Raw genomic sequence first — 24,073 nt, forward strand, 5'->3', positions numbered from 1 at the left:
ATCATGACTCAGTAACTTGATTGGGTTTTTTTGAACAAGGAACAAAGAGGATTGATGAAGGCAGAACGATGGATGTGCACTATATGGACTTCAGTAAGGAGTTTGACAAAGTTCTTCATGGTAGTCTGGTTAGTAAGGTTAGATCACCTGGAATACAGGGAGAAGTAGCTTTTTGAATACAGCACTTGCTCGAAGGTAGAAGACAGGGCGATGGTGGAGGGTTGCTTTTCAGACAGGAGGTCTGTGACCAGTGATGTGCCGCAAAGGTCGGAGCTGGATCCACCAGTTCTCATCATCTATATAAATGATTTGGATGTGAACATGGGAGGTATGATTAGTAAATTTGCAGATGACGCCAAAATTGGAGTCGTAGTGGACAGTGAAGGTGACCTCAGAGTAGGGCAGAACCTTGATCAGATGGGCCGAGGAGTAGCAGATGAAGTTTAATTGAGATAAATGTGAGGTGCTGCATTTTGGAAAGGCATATCAGGGCAGGACTTGTACACTTATTGGTAAGGGCCTGGGGAGTGTTGCTAAGTAAAGAGACCTTGGAGTGTCGGTTCATAGTTCCTTGAAAGTGGAGTCACAGGTAGACCGTATTGTGAAGAAGGTCTTTGGTATGTTTGCCTTTATTGGTCATTTGCATTGAGTTTAGGAGTTAGGATGTCATGTTGCAGCTGTACAAGACATTGGTTAGGCCACTTTTGGAATACTGTGTGCAATTCTGGTCTCCCTGCTGTAGGAAGGATGTTGTGAAGCATGAAAGGGTTCAGAAAAGATTTACAAGAATGTTGCCAGGGTTAGAGAGTTTGAGCTGTAGGGAGAGGCTGAATAGGCTGGGGCTATTTTCCCTGGAACATCAAAGACAGTGGCATGACCCATAAAGAAGTTTTAATAAATCATGAGGGACATTGCTGAGGTGAGTAGGCAAGGTCCTTTCCCTTTTGTGATGAGTCCAAAACTAGAGGGCTCTGGTTTAAGGTGAGAGGGGAAAGATATTTAAGGAACCTAAAAAATCAACTTTTTCATGCATAGGGTGGTGCGTGTATGGAATGAGCTGCTAGAGGAAGTGGTGGAGGCTGGTACAATTCTAACATTTAAAAGGCACCTGGATAGGTAAATGAATAGCCAAAATGCTGGCAAATGGGACGAGATTAATTTAGAATAACTGGCTGGCGTAAATGACTCTATCTGCCTCCTGAGATGGATTTTGAAGATGGTTTGGCACTATTTGAAGTAGAGCAGGGAGTTTCCAATAGTGTTCCTGACTTGATAAAAATTGATAAATCAAGTCATTGTTTCATTGCAGTTTGTGTACACTATTGATCGCCATAATTTCTCCAACTTTAACTATATTTCACTTTCCCAAATACTGGGGATGTTTATTGTGAAAAATATAAATGCTAATCTTTTTCCTTTTTACTCTGCTTTTGCAAGTCAAATTGGTTTCTACTTGGATAAACAAAGTATATTAATGAAATGCTATATCGTTATCTTAGGATGGCCCCAAAACTTCCACGGGCAATTCACTACTTTTTGATGTACACTTATTCATAAGCATATTGTGGTTCTGGAAACTGCAATGAGGTGAATGTCAATTGAATCCATTTGGGTACTGTTTCCCCAGTGAAGATTGTTAGCTTGAAGAACTGCCCTCCAATAAAAGCAATTGAGAGATCCACATGTCAGAATTGCTTTCATCCAAGGATGCACTACTATGCCTGGATGTAAATTCAAATGTGGAATTTTTATTCTTCTTTCTTTCTTAGGGCCTGAATATCACTGACATCACCAGAATTTTTTGACTATTGGTAACTGTTCTTGAACTGAATAGCTTGCTTGGCTGTTTCAAAGGGCAGATATGAATCAGTTACATTGTTGTGGGTCTGCGTAAATCAGATCAGGCAAGGATGGCGAATTTTCTGTCTGAGATCACCCTAGTGAGCCCGATGGGTTTTTACAATAATTGTTCATTGTTGTCTTGAATTCCTATTCCTCCAGCTGTTGAGGTGAGATTTTAACCTGTGTCCCCCAGAGCATTTGACTGGGCTTCAAAGTTAATTGTTCAGTGACGTTGCCATTACCCCAAATGGAACCTAAACTGACATTTTCTGTTCAAAAGGCATGGGATAAATGCTGAAGACTTGCTCAGCTCCATATTATCAACACAAGGAAGAGCCAGATTAATGTAAACTCGTGGGGAAATTCATGGTGCATCTAAAGAAAAATTGAAATATTGCAAGTGCTGAAAATCTGAAACTAAAGTCAAAATAATTAGAAACCTTACCAGTCATTCAACATGAGTAGAGTTGCATCAACTAGCTGTTAATGGTTGACAATTTCTTTTAGTGAGCACAAGCAACAGACAATTCAGTAACTGCTTCATGGGATCTGATGCAAATGAATTAGCTGTTTCCAACACCAGAACGGACGTCACAGAGTTGATGGATCATCATGGCAAGCAGAACAAAAGTGTCTCAGGGAAACCAGCTTGCTGTTAGTTAAAACAGCTGTGATCCAGGCAAAAATAGTTTAAAGTCACACATTGATCTCTGACCAGCTCAGAACTCCCAAAAGTGTGGTGTCGGGGGAATAATGTGAGAAGTACACAGTGTATACATAGCTAGTTTTCACATCATATTCAGATTATTTGATCCGCGCTTTGCTACTGACCTCATGGACCCACTATTTCAATTTCTTTTGAAACATATTCAGTACACAATATCTTATTTTCAATATAAACTTATTCTGTTTCTCCTTCACTTATTGCAATATTGCCTCAGCAGGCATAACATTTTCTGGAATCTATTTATTTTGTAACTTCTATTCTTTCCTAATGACTTCATTTTGTGATTGCTTACCAAAGTCAAAGGGCACAGACTGCATTTTTGTTCAATATCTCCTGTGTTACATTGAAAATTGTGGCAGCTTTGATGCCATTGCAAATCAGCATTTAGACAGATGCAGGCAGTGCACACTGGGAGTATTGATTTATTTACAATAACAAATTAAAAACCTACTGGTCGAAAATGCTATGATTATGGCTATTGGTGAATTTAATAAATGGACAAGAAGTGGATAACTACATGAATTGCAAAGGAATTATGCTGATAGCATTAGACGAAGTAGTGTGGGAGGAGACTCGTGGAGCATTAAGCATTGGCATAAACCATTTTGGCCTAAATTTTTTGTATTTGGTTCGTAGTAAAATTTATAGCTTGCCATGTTTACAGCAGTTCAAGACAGTCTATTAAGTGACGATCAGCAGTTTTAATAAATCTGCATGTCTCTGGAAAAGATTTTAACTTGTGGAAATAAAGCTTTTCCCTGCAATAATGAAATTAAATGCCATATTTGAAGAGTTTCAAATAGGGAAACAGCAAAATATTTTGTTACTTCAGTTACTATGACCCTTAAGGAATTTGGCTACATGATCCGTTTTGAAATAAAAGACTTTGGAAAATAAGGCTGTCATGTTTAGTATGAAAGTTTATACGAGGCTTACTGCAAATCCTGAGCTTGCATTCTTAAAGCTTGAAAGACAAATTATTCAATTGACAGGTTTCCTTGACAATAAACTTCCTTCCCTTTTCCTAAAAGAAAGTTGAAAAAGCATTTATAGAAACGTATGCTCCACACGAAAGATTGGTCAATTTATTAGTCATCTCAATGAATGCAGACTCAGTGATTGGGACCCAGTTTTTGGCTTAGCATTGGTTTTTCTCTGACTATTTTGCACCGTCACTTCAGAGCACACATTATTTCAATGCTTGCTGCAGTCACACATGTTTCTGTTCTTAGCAAAAACATTGTTTTTGTTTGCTTATACTTGTTATGTTTAGATATCAGATGTAATACGGTCTGTAATGAACGTTTCAGATCTTTTTCTTCACTTCTTGGTTTAGAGGCAACTTTGAAATAATTACTGTTCTGGTATCCTGTTACTTATGCCGATTGGAAACACTAAATGTTTATTTGACAGATAATGGAAGAGAATCTGGTCCCTTTCATGTTTCAGACAGTAAATTTGCTCTACCTCTCTCTCTCCTCTCTCTCCTCTCTCTCCTCCTCTCCTCTCTCCTCTCTCTTTCTGTCTGAAAGAAGCATGTAAACTGAGGAGCATTTTGGGGGGGAGTGGGGAGCAAAAATGTAACCGCTAATTCTTTGGAAGAAATACTTTAGTTCTGTGGGAAACAGATTTAGGAATTGGCCCAAGAGATTTCTAACAGAATGTTTTTAAGTTGCAGTGTTATCTGTTTCTTTCTGTATAATTGCAGCCTGAGTTGCTATTTAAACACTTGCTGATCAATTTCAGGTCTTCAGCAATCACCTTACTTTCCTTTGTAGCCTGTGTGCTTTGGGGCAAGCTACAGTGCCATCAATAGACAGAATATGTATTCAGTCATTTATTTGTGAAATACCTCTAGCATTATCTGTATGCTTTGCTTCACTAACATCCCCACTGTGGAAGAAGTCTGTGGGACGGGAAGAGGACTCTTGTCCAAAGAAATGGTCAAGGAGGCAAAGATGACTGAGGAGTTAGGTGTCATGTCATGCCCGAAATTCATTAAGGTGGGAATGCAGAGGGATAAAATTGAGACTTTTGCTGAATTCAGAATGTTCAGTGTCGGACAGTGGAAAGTTAGGAGGGATGGCAAATACCCGACAGGAGGTGGCGTTAGGAGAGGGCATGGAGTCAGTTGGAAGGAGAGGAGAGGAAGGTTCCAGGGGGCCATGGATATCTTATTCCAGACTGATTTTAGGAACTATAGGTTTGTGTATTTGTGCCTCTAAGTGTCCAGAATACCACATCGCTAGTGTCTGTATCAGACTAACAATGCATCAGTCTATAACACATGATGTGATTTGAGAAATTTGTTCAATGAAGCTCCAATATGCGAGTCTAAAAGTGTGATTATTTTGAGCTATGGGAGCCACACTTTCTTTAATCTGTCCAGCAGATGGCAAAGTTGTAACAAAGTGATTCTTGTAATTAAATAAGCAGATAACCTCATCACTTTACTTTCTGTTTTTACAACTTTCAAAGAAAATCAAATTATTTAAAAGTTTATAGGGCTCTAGGAAAGAACAGGATTTATCAAATATCTGCTTCAATAAAGTGGAATAGGCACAGTGGATGAAACCCTGTACTGTGAAATTTTATGATTCATTTTATGGCCCTGAATTTCAAATATTTGTGTTGTTACAACACAGAAACAGACAACTAAACAACATTGGCTTCCGAATCTCTCTATCCCTAACATAGTAAAATTCAGATACTCAATGACACACAGAATTAATCCAATGCTTCCCAACCAGAAACAAAGACAGAAATTGCTGGAAAAGCTCACCAGGAATTAGAGTTAACATTTTGGGTCGAGTGACCCTTCCTCAGAACTGATGGTAGTTGGTTTATGTGCAGAAGATAGGGTGGGGAGAGGGAGTAAGGAGTAAACAATAGATGGGGATAGAGTCCACAGAGAGAGAATAACAGTTGGACAGACAAAGGAGTGGATAATGATCTGGCTGGAGAGTGAATAGCTGTAATGGAGACTGAGGAATGTTGTGAGGAAGCGTCACTAGACCCGTAATGCTAACTCTGATTTTTCTTCATGGATGCTACCAGACCTGCTGAGCTTTTCCAGCAACTTCTGTTTTTGTTCCTGATTTACAGCATTCACAGCTCTTTTGGTTTTTAACAGGTAATGTGTAATGGCAGACTACATAACAAGGCCTGGTGTGTGGGGTTAGGGGCTAGGACATGGGGGAGTTCAGGCCCTAAAATTATTGACCTTGATATTGAGTCAGGAGGACTGCAGAGCCCCCAAGCGGAAAATGAGGCCTTGTTCTTCCAGCTTGCATTGAACTTCACTGGTACACTGCAATAAGTCAGAGATAGAGATGTTGCCCAGGAATCAGGGTGGTGTCTTAAAGTGGCATCAGGCTGGCTCAGGATTGTACCCTCCGCAGTTCTACTTCATCCTCCAGCTCATTTGCCATGCTAACAAGAAACATTTTCTTTTCCTTTCTGGCATCAAGGCACACAACGTGCAACAATTCAGCGATACCCATGGCCCCCTGGAAATTTCCTCCCCTCCCCTTCCTACTGACTCCATCCTTCCCTTAACTCCACTTCCTTTTGGGTATTTGCCATCCTTCTTAGCCTTCTGCAGTCTGATGCTGAACGTTCTGTACTCGGCAAAGATCTCTGCTTTATTCCTCTGCATGCCCTCCTTAATGAATTTTGGGCATGACATGATATCAAGCTCTGCTGTTGTCCACTTCTTCCTGGAGCAGAGGCTTGAACCGTCCCCATCCATCACCACCTTCCTCCATTTGGCTGAACTCGTCCTCCCCCTGAACAACAACTTCTCTTTTAACTCCTCTCATTTTATTAAGGAAAAGGAAGTGGCCATGGATATGCTGTGGGCTTCAGTTATACCTGTCTCTTTGTAGGATATGTGGAACATTCCTTGTTCCAGTCCTCTTCCAACCCCCGCCCACAACTCTTTCTCAGATGCATCGAAGATGATATTGGTGCTGCTTCCCTCTCATCCAGAACTGGAGAAGTTAATTGATTTCACTTGAATTTCCACCCTGCCATTGCTTTCACCTGGTCTATTTCTGACTCCTCCCTTGCCTTCCTCGACATCCCTATTTCCATTTCTGGGAATAACCAGGCCACTAATATCCACTGTAAACCCACCGACTCCCTCAGCTACCTGGACTATACATGCTTGCACTCTGCTTCATGTAAAGATTCCATTCCATTCTTCCAATTCCTCAGTCTCTGTTGCATGTGTTCTGATGGTGCTAACTTTGTCAAGGGATCCACCTTTTTGCTCAACTGAGGATTCCTCATCACTTTTGTCGACTGGATTCTCAACCAGGTCTGACCCTTCTCCCACACTTCCGCCCTCACTCCACCTTCCGTCCCGCAACGGTGAAAGTGTTGCCCTTGTCTTTACTTACCATCCCACCAGCATCCACACCCAGAAGCTCATCAGCTGCCGATTCTGCCATCTCCAGACACACATTCCCATCCCCTCCCTTGGCTGCCTTCCACGTGGACCGTTCCCTCCAGCACACACTGGCCCACTCTTCCTTGACTCCAAACAACCCACCCCGCTGATCAGCCCAACGGCACTTTTCCCTGCAACTACTGAAGGTGTAACACCTGCCCATTTACCTCCTCCCTTCCCAGTAGCCAAGGGCCAAAATGTAACTTCCAGGTGAAGCAGCACTTTATCTGTATTCACACAATCTAGTCTACTGCATTTTCTGCTCACAGTGTGGTCTTCTCTGCATCAGGGAACCAAAGTATATACTGGGTGACTGCTTCGCAGGACACCTATATTCTGCCCGCAAAAACGACCCTGGACCTCCTGTTGCCTACAACTTTAACACACCACCCTCTCCCTGGCCACCATTTCTGTTTGGGGATCCTGCAGCCCCCACCCCACACTTGATATTGAGTTCAATAATCTTAGGGGCTGAACTGTGCCATGTTCTAGGGCCAAACAAGGTCTTGTTATCACATAGTCTGCTATTGAATGCCATCTGTTGTTAGTCACTAACAGCCTCCATTACCAGCTCTTCACTCTCCTCGTCAGATCATTATCCACTCCTTTGTCTGTCCGACTGGGCTCAATCCCCACCTATCGTTTACTCCTTACAACCCATGCCCTATCTTCTGCATATAACCTGGTATTTTCTTAGCTACCGTCAATTCTGAGGACCTGAAACGTTTACTCTGATTTTCTCTTCACAGATGCTGCCAGACCTGCTGAGCTTTTCGAGCAACTTCTGCTTTTGTTTCTGGTTTGCAGCATCCGCATTTCTTTAGGTTTCTTCTTATCCAGAATATTTATACAACAAATAACACATTTTGTGAATGACAGATACCTGATGCCAAGTTTATGGCTTAAATAAAACAATTAACTATTCATTAATAATGCAGTAGCTTTAACAGAGCAAAGTTGAACAACAGGATATTCAAATTAATGTCTATGATTGGAACCCCAGTGTTCCTGTTTCACGCGTTTACTGACACAAAGACAGACAGACAGACACAAAAATGGCCATGATGTTGAAGCTTTTGCCGGAGTACAGTTCTCCTGCTGTTGTTGGTCCACAGGTCCCTTGGATGCCCAGCTTTGAGTTACTAGATCTGTTCCTGTTCCATTTAGTACTGTGTTCATGCTACACGACGCAATATTGTCAGTGTGAAGGCAGGACTTTGGCTCAACTATGTTATCCCCTCTTGCTGCAGACCCGGTCTGTCAGCTGTGTACTTTAGGACTGAACCATCTCAATCAGTAGTCTTGCTGCCAAGCTACACTTGGTGGTGGACATTGAAATCCCCCACCCAAGAGTACATTTTGCACCCTAGCTACTGTCAGTGCTTCCTCCGAGTGTTGTTCAACATGGAGGATTACTGATTCATTAGCCAAGGGACGAATGTATGTAGTAATCAGCAGGTGGTTCCCTTGCTCATATTGAACCTGAAGCAATAAGACTCATGGGGTCTAGAGTAAATGTTGAGGACTCTCAGGGCAGCTCCGTCCCAATTGTATACCAGTGTGCCACCACCTCTGCTGGATCTGCCCTGTTGGTTGGTCAAGATGTATCCAGGGATGGTTATGTTGATGATTGGGACATTGCCTGTGAGGTATGATTCTGTCAGTATGACTACTTCAGGCTGGTGCTTGATTGGTTTGTGAGATGTCTCTCCCAGATGTTATTAAGGAGGACTTTCTGCCGTCGATAGGGCAGCCTTTCCTGTTGTATTTTCTGATGCCTAGGTCAACGCCAGAATGTCTGTGGGTTCATTTCTTTGTTGAGACTTCATAATGATTGATACAACTATGTGGCTTGCCAGGCCATTTCAGACGGCAGTTGAGAGGCAAACACATTGCTCTGGGTCCAGGGACCTCTCTGAGGGTTGTGAATCTTTGAAATTTCTTGCCACAGAGAGCTGTGGAGCAGAGTAGTTGTGTATATTTAAGGCTGAGTTAGATTCTTGATCAGTAGGAGAATAATGGACAATGGGGAAAAAGGCACAGAAGCGTACATCAGGAACATTAAATTGGCCAAGATGCTATTGAATGGCAGAGCAGGTTTGAGGCCCTGAATGGCCTGCTCCTGTTACTTTTCCTTACAATCTTATGGTCAGGTATGGACTTTGTGTTTTCAGCCATCAAAATTGACACTGATTGTGACCACCGTAACGGTTGTCCCAGACATTGCGGGCAACATCCAACGAATGTCAAATGATTAGAATTAGAATTAGGTTTATTGTCACTTGTATGCAAGTTGCAAAAAAACAGGAGTACAGTGAAAAGTGTACAAAGTGCTGAGGTACAAAACTTAGATACAAAAAAAGAGAAAATAAAAAGCTACAATACATTACAGATGTACATAGTATGAGTTAGGAAACTAAAAAATAAAGCTGAAGCGATAGACATTATAGTCTTTCAACAAGGGCTTCCACGTGGTCTGACCCAACCAGTAGCCATCTTTGCTCCAGGCCTGCTGGCCTGAGTCACTGCTCTGGCCAAGCCCCTGGCTGGCCCCGCTCCAATGTACTTATTAATATGCAGATTTGTACCCTACAACATGAGGGAAAATGAAGGAAGAGGAGAAACACAAGAGAGAAGAAAAGGAATGTATGGATCAGATGATGTCTGGCTGGAGCAAGCTTTGCCACCTTTATGAATCTATAATAGGAGGCTGACTTGTGGAGCGAGCGGAATGGGACAGCAGCAGATGTTCTGGTGCTTCACATTGTCATCCATGTACTTGTTCAATGTTGTGTTGGTTCCCAACTAAACCACCCTTTCAGGCAGCAAGATCCAAACTTGCTTCAAACTGAGTGAAATAAATCAGATTTAAAACCCCTCTAAACCTCTGCCCCTTATCTAAAGCTAAGGTTATTAACCTCATTGATAAGGGCAAATGTTTCTGCTTTTCTACATTACCTGTGTGTCTCTTAATAACGTCCAACTCAATCGGTCATTCCGGTACGTAACCTGTCTTCCAGCCCCCAGTGATGGTAGGGAGTACAGACCACGGTGACAGTATCAGCAGTGGTTACCAGAAAATCCCCCTCTTACTCAGAACCTCCGTGCACTCTTTTACCTTGCACTATCCAGACATTCTATTTCTAGCCCCTGAGCCCCGAAATTCTATCTTAATAATGTCTGGTCCAGTCAGTGAGCTGGGTTCCTGTATGTGCATACAAAGCATTCTTACAGCATTCTTTCGTTGCTAGTTGCTGTTGCGTGTTACCTAAGCATCCTGCAAGTGGACCGGAGAGATTCAGTGAGGACACTAAAAGCTTATTAAATAGCAGATACTAATGTCTGTGGGCTAGTCTTCAGATATCTGCTCTGACTTCCATGTTGAGAATTCTTGGCATGTACTTTGCTCGCATCATGTTGTCACGTAGGAACCTGCATATTAATAAGTATGTAGGAGCAGGAGTAAGCCATATAGCCCCTCAACCCTATTCTGCCATGAGATAATGGCAGATCTCTGGCCTGACTCCATGTCCCTTAATACCTTTGCTTAAAAATTTATTTATCTCAGATTTAAAATTAACAGCTGATCCAGAATCCACTCTCATAAGTGGAAGAGGATTCCACATATCTACCACCCTTTGTGTGTAGAAGTGCTTCCTAACATTTCTTCTGAAGTGTCTGACCCTAATTCTCAGATTATGTCCCCTTGTTCTACAATACCCTGAAAATGGAAAATGTTTATCTTTAGCCAGCTTGTCTTTTCCTGTTAGTAACTTGAAAACTTCAATCAGATTACAGTTGGCCCATCTAAATTCTAGAGAAAACAGGCATAATTTGTATAATCTCTCCTAATAACGTAACCCCCTAAGGTCAAGGAATCATCCTTGTAAACCTTTGTTCTATTCCGACCAAGACCAGTATATCCTTCCTAAGGATCTGCCCACGGTATGTTAAGCGGGGTCTAACCAGTATTCCATTAGCTTTCTTGATTATTTTCTGCATCCGTTAGTGAAATGTTAAAAATCTATGTGCTTGCACACACACCCCCCTCCCCAACCAAAATGTCAGCTTTTGTGCTCCTGAGATGCTGCTTGGCCTGCTGTGTTCATCCAGCTCCACACTTTGTTATCTTGGATTCTCCAGCATCTGCAGTTCCCATTATCTCTGATACCTAACCTGTCCATATCCTTTTGTAATTTTATGCTATTATCTGCATTCTACAATACCAGCTAACTTTGTGTTATCAGTAAATTTGGATATACAAGTTTCTATGCCATTATCAAAGTTGTTACTAAATAATGTGAATAATTGAGGCCTTAACAGATCCTTGTGGCATGCCACTGGTTGTATCGTGCTAATTTGAGTACCTATCTATTATTCCTACGTTCTGTTGCCAATCAGTCATCCTCACAGGGGAGGCGATCACCTGGTGGCATTAACAGTGCATAGTTAATCCAGAGACCCAGGTAATGTTCTGAGAATCCAGGTTCAAATCCTACCTTGGCAGATGTTGGAATTTGAATTCAATAGAAATCTGGAATTAAGAGCCAAATGATGACCGTGAAATCATTGTCAATTGTCAGAAAAACCCATCTAGTTCACTAATACCCTTTATTGAAGGAAGCTACCATCCTTACCTGGTCTGGCCTACATGTGACTGCAGACCCACAGTAATGTGGTTGACTCTCAACTGCCCTCTGGGTAATTAAGAATGGGCAATAAACACTGGCCTGCATCCTGTGAATAAATTAAAGGAAACAATTTCTCAACTATGTCAGTAATTTTCCCTCAATTCCATGGGCTTCCACCTGATTCAACAGTTTCTTAAGTGGGATGTCACCACGTCTTCTGGAAGTCTATATAAACAACACTGCTAACAAGTACCTTAGTCACCACATCAAAAATTTCAACAAGGGCTTGTTAGCCATGACCTACCTGTCATGAATCCATGCTGGCTATCCCTGATTAACTGAAAACTTTTTGAGATGTTACATCATACTTGATTATAGACTCCAACAACTTCCCTACCACAGTTTACTATTCAGGCAAGATGTGCAGCTAATAAGGTTGTTAACAAGCAATAACTCCTCCCTTACTAATTAACTGTCCATTGCATGGTGAGAAGCTTTCTTTACCACACGATACATGGTTTAAAAATGGAGCAAGTTCCTCTCCATGTCGTGGTGACCTTGCCAGACTTATTTCACAATTCTGCCAGAGTTCTCGATGTAGCTCAATTCATTGAGGCTCGATAAGAATTCCACCTAAAAAACTATAATTTAGAAACAAAGAATTTGTTATTTTATGTTGCTGCTAAACTGCAGGAAAGAGCAAGATCAAGTGACCTTGTACCACTTTTCATGATGTACACTGTTCAGACTTAGCCCCTTGTCCATTGACATCTATGGAATTCTAACCAGTTATGAATGCTGTCCCCAAGAAAGGAATAAATGTGATAAAATATGCTAAGACTACTGCCATTTGCAGAATATTATTGCCTGCACTTGAGGTTACGGGATTGAAGGAATCACTGAAAACAACTCTTCTGGCCATCAATCTTGTAGATTTGCGAACTGTACTTTTGTTTTGCAGCTGAATACATAAACCTGGTAATATGAGCATGAGGCTTGGGAGCTAGAAAGAGTGCAGAGTTAAAATTCTTCCAAACAGCTGACCAACATGCAGTAAAACAAACTAACTTAGAAATTATTGAGCTTTGACAATTTTAGAAGTTTCTTTTTAAAAATCCAGGGCTGTAGTATTCATCAAAACTTTTCTTGCTTTGCTGTGTTGCACATATCTCCCCTTGCAGCACGTTTCCTGTCATCTTTGTAGTCACTGGCCTGCATTCGTTCCCAGTCAAATAACTAGTCTAGACTTCAAAATTTTCAAATTTTTCTCTGACCTGTCCTCTCCCCATTTCTGTACTCTCATTCAACTTGGAACTCAGAGATATCCAAACTTGTCTAAATCTTGACCCAGTTTGCTTACCCAGTTATAATTGCTGCATTACTGTCAGCTGCTACTTAGTTCCCAAGATTTAAGATTCCCTCTTTGCAGCTCTCTGTGCTATTATCTCCCTCCTCTTTCAAATACTTCTTAAAGCTTTGGTCTTTGACTAAGCTTTTGGACATCTGGCCGAATACCTCCCTATATTGACATACTTCAATTTATGACTGTCCTGGAAAGGTTGAACTCATACGTTGGATTTTCCTGGCTTGTCTGGGGGCACTTGCGTCCTTAAATGCAGTTTGTAGCATTCCTGTCTGCACCACCACCACCAACGTCATTACTTTTTCTCTGGACTTGACTCCAAAGGTCAAGGTGTTTGACCTGAGTTAGTTAATGGCTTGCTGAGTGTGAAATGGCTACAGGGCAACAGGAATTTTGGTAGGCGGACTGTGTATTGACTTATTTTATTCGAGGAGTTTAGGGAATACGATAACCCCAAAATTCAGTCCTTTGGTTCAAATGATATTTATTCTGATGTAACCTGTATAACTTGAGGCTTAAACAAAAATTGCAATTAAATTTGCAAAGTTGATATCTTTTCACTTTTATTTCCAAGACATTTAATTGAATGGCCTGGTGTCAATTAAATAAAGTAATATAGTAATGTGTATTGATTGAAACCCTAAGTTCAGGTGTTACTTGAATTCAGATTTGATGCATCTGAAATTTATTTGCTAAGTCCTTTTACAGTTTGAAGTTTTTGTGTTGCCTCCATTCTACTTTTTCATTCTGAACTGGACTTGGCGATGAATCTCTTGACCCTGAGGTTGCTCAAGTGAAAATCAGTGGAGGTCTGTACGTCAAATAAGACAGATTCAGTGTTTACAGTGAAAACTATTGAGAATTAGTTTACTGTAGATGATTGTTAAATTCTACCCCAATGTACAACATATTTTTGTATGTTTTTAGAAGGATTATGCAGTTTTCATGTTGAATTAAAATATTTTGAAATCCTTTTCAAAAAAAAAACAAAAGATGGTGTGTTGCCAACTCCGAGTTGGTCACTGCTACCTGTGCAAGCACTGATGGTGTCAGTGACGTTAGGGCACTGTGACACAGACTCCTTCACCAGGGGGTCCATCCACTTTCCTACACATGGTGAGCATCGGCTTTGAACTCCTGCACCCGAGGCTGATCACACCTTCACCCCAGGCTCTACTCATTGACCAGTTCAAACTTTATTTCATTGTCCCAAAGAGAAGCTAAGCATTTCATCGAAATATGGTTCAATTCCTCCGAGCATCCCAGAAAAAGGCCTCAATTGCAACCACACTGAGCAGCCATTGCTGTGATCAGTCTGTGGACCCAGAGCAGCCCTGAAACGGGTGACTTCCAAGCTATATCTGCACATGCATGATCACTGCTAATGAATGCAGTCAAAAATAATATTATAAAAATGAGAACAAAAGCAGGGAGAAAATGCTGGAGTAAACATTTTCAACTGCATGCTTTATTAACTACCTAAAACCAGCACTGGTAGATAGTGTCACTTGAATGTTCATACTTCTGGAGTTTTGATTTCACCAGAGGTTTCATTTAAATTGAAATTAATTATAATAAACCACCTAGTTCGAAGTTTTATATGTTTATCCCAGTTCATGTTCAGAAATCTTGAAAATTTAAAATATACTATGTTGTGTCTTTTGCCTCCCTTTTACTTTTTCTTCCCCTTCCCCACCAAACCGTGTTCTAAGAAGTTAAAATGTAATGTGAACAATAATTATGAGTTGTCTGCTTTTATATTTCTGCATTGGATTCAGCAATTTGGTGAAGTAAGAAGAACAGAGCAAAGTGAGATTTTACCACTTGCCCTTGCTGCTATGCAGTGCTAGTACAGAGTCGTTGTCACTAACAGGAATTACTTGTAAAGACAAGTTGAGAAAAATTTCAGTGATAACATTGGGTTAAATCTCATAAGGTATTACATCTTAAATTTTTTAAAAATTGACTCTTTGGAGTTAACTAGCAATTTATTATATGGATCTTTCAATTTATCTGACTATCTGGAGTCAGAAACGAAAAGGAATAATGTCCTGTATCAACAGAAAGTGGTCTCCGGTCCAAGTTTATTCCTTTGAATACGTCAAAGTTTAAAAAGCTAACAGAGTTAATTTACTTTGTGATTCATTCAGCGCAACTTAATTTTCTAATATAGAAAGTTAAAAAGCTAACATAGGAATGATTCAAGTGGCCTTTCAGAAGCAGGTATTAAAGACATTTTTGAGGGTTTTAACTTTTATTGAACAGCAGTAGATGACAACTATTCATTGTTCTTGAATTATAGTTTTAACTATTAACTAATAAATTCAAATTACCTAATTTTAGATATTTATCAATGGTTGCATGATATATGCTGTGCTGCAGGACACATTAAGAACCTGTTTTGCTGGAAGTGGGTGTTTAAAAACAAATATCATTAACTAGTTCGACATTAGAGTTGTGTGCAGTTTTTGTTTGGAGGGAATCGGTTCCCACAGGGTCATTTCAGCTTAATCTTGGCTGTGACTAGATTTGCCCTCAGAATTGAGGAATAACTGTTGCATGTTTATGAGCGACTATATTGTGTCAGAGGAGGTCTGTCATCACCTCAGTTAGGAATCAGGAATCACTTGTTATCCATTGCAATTTGCCAAACAATTTATTTTCTCTTCAACTGACTTTTCAGATATAGGCATCAGAAGATTTTGTTTCAACAGCCTATACTTGCAAATTGCCGTCCAGGTGACTTTTATGTCCTGACCACAAAGGTAATAGGTGATTATTGATTCCAGATTCCTAGTCTTTTTGCAAAAGCTCTGCTAATGCTGCTTCATAGATAAAATACCAATGTGAAAGTGATTACATAACATGTACAGTGCATTCCCAGTTTCAAGTACAGGCTTTAGCTTGTTGTGACTCTGTAGATAGCTTCACGATTCAGCTGCTGTCATATGTGGTCTGAGTATCTGTCATTTATACGAGTTGATGCTGATTGCTGTGTCTTGGCCATGACTTAGTAGACCCAGGATATAGCTATAACATCGTTGAAATTCAGAAAGAAATTTTGGTTTTTCACCCATATTCTACTTCAGTCTCTCTGAAATTGACAGTTATCATTTAATGGATGAGGCTTGATGAGAATTGTTTCGCTGATTTATTTCACATCAGTTGAATGTGTAGAGTAATGGGTGTGTTTGAATTCCCTGGGCTCAATCATAAAATTATTAAAAAAATAAGCAGGACTGGCCCATTTCAACAGTTTCAACCTGCTCGTCACTTAGTCAGATCATGTTTGATTTGATTGTGGCCTTAATCCCACTTTTCTGCCTGTTGCCCATCCATAACTGTTGACTCCCTTGTGGATCAAAAATCTGTCTTAAGTATATTCTTTCTTAATGGAACATGTTGCTGAGCGTTATTTTGGATTGATTAGACAAGAAAACAAATTGCTGATTGTTTAGTTTTTGGAGATAACACAAATCTTATTAACCATCTTCCATCTTGCTTATGTTTTTCAAGCTCTTTTGCTTAAAACTAACTGATTTGATTACTTTTCCGTCTGCTTTGTTTGTTTCAGGCAACTGGGCAGGAGAGTACTAAATTGTGACTAAGGTGCCACTGTCCCATTTTATTCTCCTAAATTTCGTTTCCCAAGGTGTGAACAGGTTCAATACAGTAAGATGTGCTGAAATCACTGCGGAATAACATAAACATAGGGGACAGGAACAATGGGAAGTCTAACAGTATTTTAATTAAATTCTTGAACTATTAAGAAAATTGTTTCTGAACTGAATTTCTGAACGTGAAGATGAAAGCCATCCAAATTAATTTTATTGTATTGTAACTTGCTCTTAAAGAGGTTTTTATTGGGCGGGTTATCATGATAACTTCTACTTATTTCACTTCTAATCACTGCTTGCAATAGAAAGTTTTAAAAAATAATGTTAAGATCAGTAAGATTTGCATAGAACTAAATGACTCCAATATAAATTAACTTTCTAGATGATTCAAATTAACCAATTTACTGGACCTGTGGAGGATTGGGACAAATGGCCTCCAGGTGGCAACAATGTTGCAGTTTTCCTTTGTACAATTTCTCAGTTCTGTAAACTTGGTATTTAAGAATTATATGATAGTTAATAGACGAGTTAATACAGATATTGCTTTCACCCGTCTGCCAATATTTACCCAAAGGACCAAGAGGGTGGTGAAATGTTTTCTATTGGAATTAAATCTGAAGGTGGATGTATTCAAGACTATTTTTATCTTTTGTTTTGTTGTAAATAGCGTTTTCCTATTTAAAATGTTACAGTTGTGGTGAAATAAATCAATAAGGTTTTTTTGGGGTTTTTATGCCTTTGTGTTACCTCAGATTATTTGCCTGTTTACAGTGAATTTTATTTTAAAGTATTAGTGTGATCCATTCACTGGCACACAAAGATGGACAATGATTTGTTGCAACAGCTTCTCTCCAATGTGCCTTGCACCTTCATAAAGTAGCTGATTCATGGTGGACATGTGGAGAGTGCTAGGCCCAGCCTGGCCCATCTAATTCACTATCTGATTACTGACTGCGTTTATCCACTGAAATAGCGGCACCTCCATACAGTATCGAAGATTGCTGTTAGCTGACCTCTGATCGAGCAACACAAGTAATCCTTCATTAGTTGCAGAGAGGGAGAAGAAAGTAGACATCTTTAATTAATATCTGTTCTAAATTGAGCAGTAAAGTGAATTCTATTGCACTTGATCTGGCAGTAACACGTTATCCAAAAATAGGTGCATCAATAATACCAACACTCTGAGTTAGTAAGAGTGAATAATATCAGTATCTTTTGATCCTAGCTCTCAAGTTTAGAATATTAAATCATCTGATTTACTTCTTAAAATGGTTTTTGGACTTTTGCAGTATTACCAATGAGGCTGGAGCATCCATATACAGTGTGAGCCCAGAGGCTGCTAAAGAGATGCCAGACCTGGATCCCAATATTAGAAGTGCAGGTAATCTAAATTCCAATTCACTTTTTATCACATGAATAAAAATGTGCATTTAGATCAGAGCACAACATAATAAGTAGGAACAAGATTATGCTGTTTAACTTTTCAAATCTAATAATTGGATGTTTGGATTGCTGACTCTTTTTGTCATGAACATTTACATACCAGTAGTGAGGTGCAGAAATCAAGAGTTGAATGATCTCTTTTAATAAAGAAAAGCAAGAGTCCTTGTTCTTCACCATTAGTAACTTGCTAGTAAAATAACCTGTTCAAAAATTAGACGATTTTCAAAAGCATCTTGGCTCTGAAATCAGTAATCACGTTAGAATTCTATCCCAAGTTGATATGTTCTCTCAATGGGAGTGACTGCCGAGTGAGCAAGAATGGGAAATCAGGAACTATTAGTCACCAACAATGGATTGTGTGTAATAGCAGACCATGTGGTAACAAGGCCTTGTGTGCGGGGTTGGGAATGAACTCAATTTTCGCTTGAACTCTATAGCCTTCTGGATTCAATATCACATTCAACAGTTTTAGGCACCTTCTTCCATGTCCTTACCCCAGGCCTTGCTATCACATGGTCTGCTATTACGCAGTAATAATGCCCATTATAAGCTATTCGTTCTCCAATGCTGATCGTTATCCACTCCTTTGTCAGTCCAACTGTTCTTCTCTCTCTTCGGGCTCTATTTCCACCTATTGTTTATTGCTTATTCTCTATACCCCACCCCCCACCCCCCCCCCCCCCAGTCCTCTGCATAAAAAAAACTTATTCCTAACTACCATCAGATCTAAGGAAGGACCACTGGAGCCAAAATTTTAACTCTTGATTTCCATCCACTCATGCTGCCAGACCTCCTGAGTTTTCCAGTAATTTATTTTTGTTTCTTATTTTCAGCATCTGCAGCTCTTTTTTTATTCAGTATTACTGAAAACATTGGTATAATGGAATTTTTCTTTGATTCATGCAGTTTCATAGTACGCGGTGTTCTAAAGTAGATTGTGCACCATTTAAGTTTTGCTGTAAGTTACTTCCAAAAGCTTTACTAATTCTTCTCTTAAACAGTAAATATATTTTAAAAATATAAGTGTGCAGCTGCTTCTCCCAGTTAGTTTTTGGATTATCATCTTCAGAGAATTTGACTGTGATGCAGTCATAAATTGAGACATTCACATGTAGTGTTTAAAAATAGAGATTTTGCAAAATGACAGCTAGGTCTATCATTGACACTGCTGCTTGAAGAAACACCCGCCAAAATGAGGTAGCACGGAGCAAAAGGTCACAGCATAGCATTGTCAACTCCCATCTGCCTACCACTTCTCCACGGGCCAAAATGCATTGGATTAATTTACACTTAAACGAGAGCAAACTGCTTGCACTTTCTATTGTGAAATGCCTTCTGGCTTCCCTTGTTGTGAGATTGAAGCCATATTATCAATTAGGTCATACCCTAGAGGATTTGTCATAAAAATAGGGGTCCAGTCACAGCTGTCATTGCACCTAGTGAAAGCAAAAGTAATGCACAGTGGAAAAAAATTATTCTGACTGTTTCATAAGGAAATAGAATTTAAAGCTTAGGTGGGTTGGAACTTTTGTTGTAACGTCAACTTTAGCTAGTGTCTATTCTAACCTTCTTAAACCTAAAATACCAGCTCTTGCCTTTGGCAATGTAAAAATTAAAGGTCAGTATTTAAAAAAACACAATTATTCAGGCAAATATTTTTCTCTGTTAACAATTACATAATTTGCTATTATCATTTAGGCAATGTATATTTATTGATCTCTGTAAAATGCCGTTTATCTTATTAGTTCTTCCATGTCTTTTTAAGCACGTTTGAAGAACAATTTCCATTGATTATGTTGCGAATTAGAAGTGCAACTTTGGGGGAAGATATACTTTTATAAAAGTCCCGTGTCATGTTTCATGTGGAAGACTTCAGTTATAATATTTAGAACCCATACAAATCTTGCAGTAAATTGAAATGAGCAAGTTTTGTTATGGAGACAGCCACAAATGAACATGGTATATTTGGTCAGCATAGCTTCTATTTCAGTGCTCCAAACACTGTATATAATTTCAATCACATTATTGTATGTATCTTGAACTTAGTGTGATTATAGTTACAGTTGATTTTTGAAATTTGGCCCCGAATGTTGCTTCTGCAACTGTGCCAACCTCACTAAAATGCCGAATGTAGCATGGACAGGTTTCCTGTGGTGAGTTTTGTGCACGGTTTTGGTCACTCTATTTATGGAAGGATACAAATACATTGGAGGCAGTTTAGAGAAGGTTTGCTAGATCAATACTTAGAATAGGTAGGTTGCCTTAAGCAAAGATTGGACAGATAAGGCTTGTATCTTTTGGAGTTTAGAAGAATAAAATGTGACCTGGTCCTTAGGGGCCTTGACAGTGTAGGTGAGGAGATGCTTCCTTTGTCTAAGACTGAAACAAGTATTGATGCTGGGTATGACCTGTTTAAGTGAGAGGATACAATCCTTTCAGTGAGAGTTTTTGGAACTCTGTTTCTGAAAACGTGGTAGATGCGGTTTACTTGAATAGTTTTGTGGTAGAGGTAGATTCTTCTTAACCAATGGAGTGAAACGTTATCAGGTAGACATGAATGCAGATTTCATGTTGCAATTAAATCGGCCATGAATATGTTTGTATATTAATCTTTTTAAGCATACTTGAGGATTTTGCCAAGTAATGTGTTGCAGTGAATGTGATGAAGTTTATATACCATTGTATTTTTGTATGGTGTTTATTGACAATTCATTAAACTGTCTTTACATATGTCATGACTGAACTGTTGCAACATTGGACTTCAGTTAATGAATTTTGGATCTATTCTGGGGACTTGTTTTTGTCCAAATGTGCATCTGTTCAGGGACTAAAAGTTAAAATGTTTGAATCTTCCCTGAGTAATATGAATCCTCCATTTGTCCATGTCTCAGCTCATCTGTTTATAAACCTCATCCGTGCCTTTGTTATTTCCAAGTTTGACTATTTTAGTGCATATCTGGCTGATCTGACACCTTACCTCTGTTTGCTTGAGGTCATCCAAAATTCCGCTGCCTGTCTCTCAACTCATACTAACTCCCGTTCATTCAAGATGCCCATGGTTAGTGACCAACATTGGCTTCCACTTGAGAAATGCAGCAATTTAAAAATTCTCCTATTTTGAAATGTCTTAGCCTAACTGTGCCAATTTACTGAAATCTCTTCCAGCCCATAACCTTCTGAGTACCTGCATTTCTCAAATTTTGGTCTTTAGTGCATCCACAGTTTTGATTGCTCCACTATTTGTGACCATGACTTTTGCTCTTTATACCCTGAGTGGTAGAATTTCCTCCCTAAACTACATTGCAGCTTTATCTTGCTTTTTTTCTACAGACAGGCTGTTTTGACCAAGCTTTTGGTGATTTTCCTCAATAAGTCTGTATGTATTTTAGTATCATCATTTGTTTCATAATGCCTTTGAAGTGTCTTGGGGCATTTTATTCTGCTGAAGGTGCTATAGAAAATACAAGTTGTTGTTTTTGTTGTTGTATGTGTATGTGTGCTTATGCCATTATAATTCATTACTGTACAGTTATTTCCCACATAATCGTTTCGTGATTCTTTTGAGACCAATTCACCTCAGCCTATTAACTTGTGTGAATTGGTTTGGGTTGTGGAGCAGCTGTGGAGTAGTCATGAGGGTAACATGGGATAGTGGAGAAATGCAATTTTTGTTAATGCAAGAAAGGGTCTGTTCTGAATATTAACTTTTATTTTCTTTTAGTAGTTTAAGTTTTTGATTTTTTAGTGAGCTGTTAAAATCTTGGTGGATTTATTCGGAGGAAAAGATTGTGGAATGAGTAGATCTTAGGAGAGTTAGCAACCATACGTTGCTCAAGTAATTATGAACTTGTTGATTGCCTTTGGGTTAATATGGATAAGAAGCAGTGCAAATGTAAAATTTTATGTAAATTACTGAAGGTTTGCTAATGAGTACTCAAAACTTAGGCTTCAAACTAAGAAAAAGACAGTTTGCTTTCTGAAACCAGTTCTGAGGAAGGATCACCAGACCTGAAACGTGAGCTCTGACCTTTTCTTCACATGCTGCCAGACCTGCTGGGCTTTTCCAGCAACTTCTGTTTTTGTTGTAGTTACTTTTCTGAACTTGCGCTAAGTACAAGATTTAAATAATTCTCTCAAGCACTTGGTGTTTGAGAACTGACATACTGTAATGAGTCTGTTTTTAATGAGATTCGTTTTTGGACCCAATAGAAAGAAGTTTTATGCAATTTTTAAAGTTGTAAAGTGAAGCTGGGGTGTTAAAGATATGGCCCAATAAATATTGCAAAACAGTTGGAAGTTCACTGACCCAGAAATGCATATTTTGAGCTTATAAAGATTTTCAGTTATCCATGCTATTGAAATGAAGAAGATCAGATTCAAAAATATGTCCTAACTAGAACATTGTCATTTAATTTTCATTTGGAATGAGTCACTTTCAATTTTCATGCTTTTGTCTGTATGTGTTTGCTGCACTAGATGGCAGCATGCTCCATACATCAAATGTGGAGCTGCTTAAGCTGAATTTATCATCATCAGTTTGTAAGTATGGTGCAGATTCATTCTTAAATTTTCATAAATACTTACACATTTCTGTTCACAATGTTTAAAGTTTGGGACTACCTACACCTCCTGCCACCAGTCAGCTTGACAAAAATTGACAAAAACTTCCTTTACCCCTTTCGTAACTCTTTAATCTAAATCTAAAATGTTTTCATTTTATTGAGTAATAATTTTTTCCTGCTACGGTGTTCCCGTGTAATAAAATAATTCTTATTCTGCTTACAGAGAACTTATTTCCCAGTGCAACTTGTGTATACTGTCCACTGTAAGGAAAAGCAGTGGGTGGCCTCTTCACGGTAGTTAGATCTGAAACAGTAATGTACTGTGCGCACAATTAAAGCAGTTACCGCAGACAGGTGGTCTTTGAGTACAGAAATCACTCCTCTTTAACGCTAGTACAATTTCCAATTTTCTCCACTCCCTTCAGGGAAACTTGGCCCCACCTGTAAAACTGTTGAACTACCTGTAAGGAGGGACTGAATTTTACCAGTGACAAAGGGCCAGGCTTCCAGAGATGCAAGGTTTAGGCTGAGATGGTGAGGATGTATTGGAATCTACTTCTTATCACAATGGCACTTCCCCAGCAGAAGGGAAAAATGAAAGACAGTTGTCTGTCCTGCAGGATCATTGGATCAGTTAATGTACCACTTATTGCGACTGTTTGCATTTTACCAGCAAGCAATAGTTTTGTCTGTAGCATCCCATAAACACTACCCTATCCTACCAGCAGCGAGCTTAGTGTCCTTCTGTACGTTTTATGATGCAGTCCCACGCTAGCCACAGCAATCAATGACACTGACACTGTTCATATTGGTTAATTCTCCAGTACCCAACAGCTTTTGTGGTGGATGTCAATCTTTAGAAGAATGGGCACTAGCAGCAGCAAATTAATTATGAGACAAAGGGAAAATGCTGTTTAAGGTCCAGATATGGCTGGGTTAGATGTTGTTCCTGACCACTCCTACAAAAATCTAACCAAGGTGTGCTGGTATCAGCCTAGTTCTGTTTTCCATCTTTTTTTTACTGAGAAGGAAAGAATGCAACGTATGTTTGAAGAAAAGCTGTTTTACAGAAGTTTAGGTATAGTAATAATTAATGTCTCTTCTACCCAATTAAAGGGTAAGAACAATTGAAGAGGCATGAAAAAGTGCGAGTTTGGTTATCAGCAATCTATATCTGAATGCATTCTACACTTCCTGCTTTACTTTGAAGCAATGTCTCCTGTTTTACTACACACAAGGGTTGCCCATAGTTATTTTTCAAATGACTAGATTAGCAAATTGAAGGATCAGTGGTGAAATTAAACCATGGCCTGCAGCTAACTTTTGCATTGAGCAGTTCCATGTCTTAATGAAAACCAAAAAAACAATGGATGCTGTAAATCAGGAGCAAAGACAAAGTTTCTGGAAAAGCTCAGTGGTCTGGCAGCATCTGTGA

General features: G+C 39.4%; 1 protein-coding gene across 5 annotated transcripts in view; it reads left to right on the forward strand.

Annotated features, from left to right (window-relative positions):
• srbd1 (S1 RNA binding domain 1) overlaps nucleotides 1–24,073 on the forward strand; it is a 265,440-nt gene that overhangs the window by 100,568 nt on the left and 140,799 nt on the right. For all 5 annotated transcript variants that reach the window (XR_007248120.2, XM_048536358.2, XM_059648614.1 and 2 more), the window contains exon 16: nucleotides 17,923–18,014. Coding sequence is in view for 4 of the 5 variants with exons in the window: in XM_048536358.2 (XP_048392315.2) it covers nucleotides 17,923–18,014 (92 nt within the window). In the remaining variant the exon portion in view is untranslated. The remainder of the gene's footprint in view (nucleotides 1–17,922; nucleotides 18,015–24,073) is intronic.

The sequence above is a fragment of the Stegostoma tigrinum genome, chromosome 9 (genome assembly GCF_030684315.1).
Source record: "Stegostoma tigrinum isolate sSteTig4 chromosome 9, sSteTig4.hap1, whole genome shotgun sequence".
NCBI lineage: Eukaryota > Metazoa > Chordata > Chondrichthyes > Orectolobiformes > Stegostomatidae > Stegostoma > Stegostoma tigrinum.